The sequence below is a fragment of the Misgurnus anguillicaudatus genome, chromosome 21 (assembly GCF_027580225.2).
Source record: "Misgurnus anguillicaudatus chromosome 21, ASM2758022v2, whole genome shotgun sequence".
NCBI lineage: Eukaryota > Metazoa > Chordata > Actinopteri > Cypriniformes > Cobitidae > Misgurnus > Misgurnus anguillicaudatus.
The window spans coordinates 55493920-55501409 of NC_073357.2; the positions used below are offsets into that span (position 1 = coordinate 55493920).

At 34.9% G+C, this 7490-nt stretch overlaps 1 protein-coding gene across 1 annotated transcript; it reads right to left on the reverse strand.

The window, feature by feature from the left end:
* Positions 1-276: 276 nt before the first annotated feature.
* LOC129451124 (adhesion G-protein coupled receptor G6-like) lies at positions 277-6936 on the reverse strand. Its single transcript, XM_073859419.1, has 11 exons — positions 6756-6936; positions 6528-6669; positions 6222-6338; positions 6012-6128; positions 5879-5921; positions 5618-5715; positions 5382-5500; positions 4810-5078; positions 4561-4666; positions 1520-1800; positions 277-1330 (listed from the first exon to the last, which is right to left on the reverse strand). Exons 1-11 carry the CDS (start codon positions 6881-6883, stop codon positions 1233-1235), a joined length of 1518 nt encoding a protein of 505 aa, XP_073715520.1. The 5' UTR covers positions 6884-6936; the 3' UTR covers positions 277-1232.
* Between the last annotated feature and the right edge of the window lie 554 nt (positions 6937-7490).

Genomic DNA, 7490 nt, shown 5'->3' on the forward strand with positions numbered 1-7490 from the left:
AGGACAAACTAAAGGCACTGATGTATTTAAAGATATGTCAGAGAGCAAGATGTTTTCAGTTTGGACAGCTCTTATATTTATTTTAGTCTAGGACTAGTCTAATCCCTGTCTGGGAAAACGCCACTATATGTCTGACAACAGAACAGATAATATGTGAAAATAGCATTCAGTTGTGTTAAAATGCTAATTTCAGACCTTATAAATGTACAACTTTGTTCTTTTTTATAAATGTTTGCAATTTCTTTATTGTTTATTAGATTTTCCCCACCTTTTTTGCTGATCCAAAAAAATAATCTGATCTGTGCCTCAAAAACTGTAATGTGATCCGAACTGTGAGTTTTTTTTATTCGTCACACACCCCTAGTAAAGTTAGTACACAGTGATAGCCATAAATGCAATTGTACTAATAATTGGCATAATCATTTATTTCGGTGTTTCGGTTTCGGTTTTTCGGCCTTGGTTTCCTTTTTTCGGTTTCGGCCAAGAATTTTCATTTCGGTGCATCCCTAATAATAATAATAAACTTTATTTTCTATAGCGCCTTTAAAAATAGCATCTCAAAGTGATTCACAGAAGAAAAAGGAAACATACTATTATACAAACAATACATTAAAATAAGTAGGAAATAAAAACACACCAAATAAGAACATACTATCAAAATAAGTTAAAAGAGTGATGTGGTCCCCGTCCTGGTTCCTGTCAGGATTTGGGCGGTTGAATTTTGAACGAGCTGCAATTTATTTAGGGGAGCGTTTGAGACCCCAACCAGCAAAGCATTACAATAATCAATGCAAGAAAACACAAAGATATTGACCAACTTTTCAGCCACCAGGAGTGACAGCATAGGACGCAATTTGGCAATTTACCGTAGTTGCAACTTTTGCGTCATCAGAACAGGGTGTTCAACACATCACCGTTTTTGTTTAAAAAACGTTGTGCTAAGTTTGACGGGGCTGAATGCAGCCCTGTTGTATAATATTGAATAAAGAGTATAAATAAAACATGTATACAATATTGTATGTCCAAGCATTTAATTTAAAACTTCACTTAAATTTCATTCATTTAAACAGTACGCTTACTTAAAAATGAATAAAGTGTTGTTGTTTTTTTAGACTTCAATGAAACTATTATAAACCATAAAGTAAATAATTAAACTATATTTAAAACATTTACTGTATACCACTTTGGTTTTGCTGCAACATACAATCTGTTGATTTCAAAGTGATTTAAGGTTAGTTTTGTTTATTGACGTCACTGATAGCAGTCCTCATATTTTCTTGCTGTTTTTTAGTCCTCCCTTTCAGACACATCCACAGAAAGATGTTAAACCCTGCCAAAATAAACAACAGTGTTCTTGTTTACTCCATGTACAGTAAGTTCAGTCCAGCCTCTTTCCAACTTATAAAATACACTGCTAAGAAATAAAGTGTCTAAAAACATACATGTAAACTGAATGCATCATTAAATGCAAATGAGTAAAATTGTGCAAAAGATATATTTTTGCTGGAGGTGAGTCTACCTTGTGCTGAGTTGAAGATGCAGAAGAGGTAGAGAATAGGATAGTTTGTATATCCCATGGTGAAAAAGGCCAAACCCCATGTGGTACCCATCAGACACATTAAACCAAGAACTGTGCTGGCATTCTTGCAAGCGGTTTTGCTCTTAGGTCTGTTGTCTGATTTTCGTAGCCTAAAGATTAATCTGGACACTAGGATCAGGATTACAGAGTTGAACAGGAATACAAGGATAAAGTAGGAAATGTTCACAGCATAAAGGATGACACCATCTGTTGTCCAGCAGCTGTATTAAACAAAATAAACATGTTTAAAGGTTTAAATAGTTACAGAGATGTGTGGCACTGAGTAAAAACGGTGTAGTTTGGATAAAAGTACAATTCTGAAATGTCGAAATGTTTTAGATTTATGGCTAAGAATTCACTCGCATGAACACTGCCTTTTGCCCATAATGGACAGTAAGGTAACTTTGCATTCATTTAGTTTGCTCTGAGAGTATGCGGACCAAAGGGGACATCGCTGTTTGGGCCACAACACTCTCAACTCTCAACAGGTGTGTGCATGTGTTTACATTTGTGCAAAGTAAGATAGAAAGAAATTATTTTACGTTAAGGGGTACTTTTGTAGCATTGCGGTTGGAAGGGAAATAATTTAAATGGGTTTAAATTAAGTTTCTTGAGTTAAGATGAGTGATGATATGGTGCTTAAGGTTTTACAACTTTTTGGACAAACTTTTATAAAATTTTAGACAAATGGTTAAACAAATGTATTGCTTATGTTTGTGTCTTATTTGCTTTTTTTGGTTATAGCCTACTGCTGTATATTATTGTGAGTGACACACCACATATGTGACCGTCACGGAAACCAGTGACACAAGTCGGCAACACAACTTTCGAGATAATGAGAAAATTGTTTTTTTTTTCAAAATTGGTGATTTTCGTTTTGTTTTTTTGCAGAATCAGTTAGTTGAGATCACGAAGAAGCAATTTTTGTGTATTTAAAAGCGTACATTTTGCGGTTGAAATCGGCTTGTTTTGATTCAAGCATGCAGCGGGGGGCGTCATTGTCTGTGTATATTTACATACTGGATAAGGAAGCAGCGTGGCTACTTAATAGGGATAGTTCGCCCAAAACTGAAAATAAGTTAATCAATGACTCACCCTTATGTCGTTCATCAGTGACATCAGTGGGTCAGTTAGAATGTGTTGAAGCATCAAAAATACATTTTGGTCCAAAAATAGCAAGAATTACAACTTTATTCAGCATTGTTTTCTCTTCCGGGTTCTGTTGTGAACCGCGTGAAGTCATGTGACTGTAGTGACGCAGCTGCCCTGTTCCTCAGACATGTTTGTTACGTTTTTTTTTTCAAACTTACAGCGTCCGTCTCCCCAGACTGTAAACGAAGCTTGGGCGCACAAAAGGAAGCTGGGGCGCAACAGATAACAGTCAGCCGCGTCGTACGTCAGTCTGGCTTGAGGAACGCTGGCTTGTTCGACTTTATGCGGCGCCGCAGTCGGATGACGTCAAAGTACCGCGAGAGCTATTCAAGAAATCTTACGGAGTAGTTTAATTTCGACTCGCTCTCGCGATACTTTGACGTCATCTGTCTGTCAGTTCTTGCAGCTCAGCATGAAGATGAACACACACAAAAAACGTCACACAGATATCGTTGAATTCGTTTATAATTGGCAACATGTTTTGTCTATCAATATTTTCCATGAAGTCATTGGCTGATGGAGGAATGAGCGAGCGATTGGTTACATCCCTAAAGGACGCCATGATTTTGACGGCGCTGTTTGGATTATCTATTATACTACCTCCCTATTTTAAATACAAACTTTGAAGGCGGGTTCATGTGTTTACCGGAACCTAAAGTGTAATCTCATATACAGTGTTACAACGTAAATAGTACTCAGATTGTAAATTATATTCTATTACCAGAAATCTGATGTAAACAATAGACTATATATGAAGAGTTTCGTTGCAAAATCCGTTTTTTTTCAGAAATCTCTTTTTTTTTTGGTTGTGCATTCCAATTAATATCAATTCAGCTGCATTTGGTTTGTTTTGATTTAAACCTTCATGACTTAAAATATACAGCTAAGTAGCACCATAAAACAAAATAATAACATGATAACGTAATAATAAACATGTTTTGACAAAAAATTAAAAAAATGGATTTATCTCGTTTTGCAAAGAAACTCTTAATATCTATATTTGATGGATTATATGCATTTGTGGACAAAAATGGTCATTGGATGATTCACACATCTGAAACAGACTGGATTCGACTTGTGATCCCCACAAAGGTAAAAAGTCATGTTTATTTTTGCATGTTGTCACCCGGACTTCCGTCACAAAATAATACATATGATGCTAGAACATTTGTATCTCAAAACAGCTTTACAGGGGGTATGGCTTAGCTAAATGAGATGTAAATGAGTCCTATTGTCTCTCCCAGCAAAAGAAATGTGTAACTTTTAAAGTCCATTTTCTCTGCTTTGAGTTCCTACATTCAAATGGCCATAACTTCTCCAAATCTTATCAGATTTCCATGTGTTACACATCGTTGGAAACCTTAGAGACTACACTTTCAGAATCTGTGAATAACTCAAAATGCCCCAGAGCCGACTTGTGTCCCTACTTTCCGTGATTGGTCACATATACGATTGCTCCTATTAGCTTAAATTTTTCGCATATTAATTCAATTTAACACATTTGTTTAAGTTCACTTGTGCATTTGTAGTAAATTGCGTAGGCTACTACTCCACCATTGAAGCTAATTGAAATAAGGTATCCTGAGTGGGAATAATACTTCACATATCAGCTTGGTAATGGCACTTCGAGACAGCGCAATGGTTCACATTTCGTGTCAAAAAACAGTGACCATCGCTTTCCTCATTCTTTCCAACGCGCTCTGGTGGCATCTCCATACATTGTTTCTTATTTGTGTCAAAATAATAGCCACTAGACAATTCATTTACTCTGTATCCCAGAAAAATATAATTGTCTGTATCACGTGCAAAATGATAATGTGAGCACTTACACTGCATTTGTTTTATTGGTATCTGTTAATGTGACATTTTGGGTACCATACACAGATCGAGTGCTCTGAACTGATAGCAAGCATCCAACAAGAAGAGCCGGGACTCCTGTCAAGAGGCAAAGCCACATTTCAAAAATCTGCCAATTGGTTTTTAAAAATCACCAAATATGACTTCTCGCCTTCTTTTTTCCTTACAAAACTATAATGTACATTTAATGTTATTAGAAAAACATTGCTTATATTACTTACCCCACCCAATTAGAGAAAGCTTGACCATATAGTGCTTGATGTGAATGTTGAAGACTCTGACCAGAAGAAGATAGAGGTGCAGAGCTTCAATGGCCATCCAGGTGAAACAACACAACAGACTGTAGTGTATCGTCACAGCAATAAACACACAAACTTCATTTATATTCAGTGTGGCAGCCCATTCACTGAGCATGAAGCTGATGTTGAGGAGAATCAGAGCAGCACTCAGAGAGACATGGATGCGTCTGGACACTTCTTTCCTGGCATTACTGAAAAACACACAGTAACCATTTATAAAAGTTTTTTTAGAAACAATCGTGTCCAAAAAGTCTGAGATCACATTATCGATTTCTATTATTAAAGTTGTTCATGTACTGTAACTGTAAACAAAACTAAATATGTGTTGTACAATAGTAATCATGCATTTGCAAAATAAAAGTCCTTTCTGTAGCGATGTCAGTTTTTTTTGTGTATATATAGCTTTAAAATATATTGCATACACATTTTTAATATGGATGTAGTTTACTCATGAAAGTAATAATGTGAATTAGAGATCATATAAGGAACTGCACCTTTTGACAATATAGGACAATATGGAAACAGCAGAAAAGACGGCAGATAGACTGCAGCCTACATAGCTGATGTATGACATGATTTCCCACTGTTGTTCATCAATGTTATTCATATTAACCTGTTGAGAGTGAATGGAGCACAAAGAGAGACGTGATGTTTATGAGGATGATTTAAATCATTGAATATTTTCATCATTATTTAATGAATTGAATGGATAGTCTCTATAGGTCCTCACCATAAGCACAGCAAATGGAGTCATATGATTACAGAAACAATTCACAACATTATCACTGATCTGTTCTGTGATACACCCGTCAGTTTTCCAGGTGTTTTCTTTTCAGTGACATGAAACAAACAAAAACAGCACGTATTTACTTGTTGCAGCATAACATGCCAATAATAACCGTACAGAAATATACAAGTATGCAGTTTTCATACAATGAAAATACAATGATTATTTATTTTTGGTGAAATATTTGTTTTTCCTCATACCTACCTGTACTGTTTTCATCATAGAATTCACAGGAACTGCCATTTTTCTATAAATATCAACACACACACAAAAATATCTGAATTAACAATGTGTGCACATGAGAACATGTGAAAAGTGTTCTCAGTGTTACACTTACAGTTGTCTTATTGACTGGAAACTGTATTATAAGTCGATCGGTCAAATTCACAATGTCAAGGCCAGGAACTTCAATCCGTACGACTTTAGATGTTATAATCAGGCTTCTATGCTCACACTGTCAAAATTACACAATTTACACATATAAGAAACAGAGTTAAAGTATACTTGAAATAGTTTACACTCAGCAGATAAATATAAAATGACTCACAGTGAATTGCTCATCAAAATCGTAGACAACTACACCAAGTTTCCGCTCCTCTTCTGGGACATTTTTGAAAGGCTCCACTGGGATCCATATATGTGGTGCTTTAGTATCATTTAATAGCTTAAATGAATAGAAATTCATCAATAGGTAAAAATGCTATTAAATCAACAGCATGCACGCTTATATTCTTTATTTTTAGTCAGCATAAATTATTATTTTAAGCGTGTACAGCTTTTGGTATTACAATGAAATAATGTCAGATTTTTGGGCTTGGTTTTGAGGTGTTTAATGATGTAGAAAGATTTTTACCTTTGAAGTGTTGATTGGTACATGACCATCTGGCACCATGCTTAGATTTATGAAAATCACAGCCATGGCAACATGCACAAATTTGTAAGTCTCAGGTTTCTTTGCACATATTGTAATGCTGTCTATGATTTTTTTCTCCTTTCTGCATAACAATTAGTCAATGTGGATTAAAACAAGTCAACACCAGGATCATACATGTTTAATTATTTAAAAACAGTTGGCATTTACTTGTTGTAGTTTAAGCAATCGATAGTATTTGGATTGCTGCTGTCGTGGAACCTTTTCATTTCTTCAATCACTTGGTCACAGGTATTTGTTTGATGTTCTGCAATAGGTAATGTTGTGCAAAATAACATCTTTAGGTTTGTCTGGTTAATAATGGTTTACAGTTTTAACACATTATTCAATCATAAAGAAAGAAAGAAACAAACAAAAAAATACTATTTTTACAAAATCTCTTATCATACTTTTTCCTTATAATGGAAAAAGGCAAAAATACATTGCATGTGTTAAAATTATATATTTTTTTCTTTTATGCCAATGATCATTAGTATATTAAATTAAGATTATGTTCCATGAAGATATTTTGTACATTTCCTACAGCAGTGTTTTCCAAACAGGGGGGCTTCAGCAGATTTCCAAAGGGGGCCTCAAGATTATTTAAAATTATAAAATTGGACAAAATAAGCATTAAAATAAACTAAAACATGATTTTTTTTTTATTTTTTAGGCCATTTTAGTAGCGAATAACATCTGTCTTTTTCCAAGTTCTATTTAATTTTATGTGAGAAAATTTAGCAAATGGGGGCATTCAAGTATTTATGTGGGCAACTAGGGGGCCTTGAAGTGAAAAGGGTTGGGAACCACTGTCCTACAGTACCGTAAATATATTCAAACTTTATTTTTTTGAGTGGATGTAGCAAAATCGTAAACAAAATTGGCCAGAAACTCCAAACTTTGCTT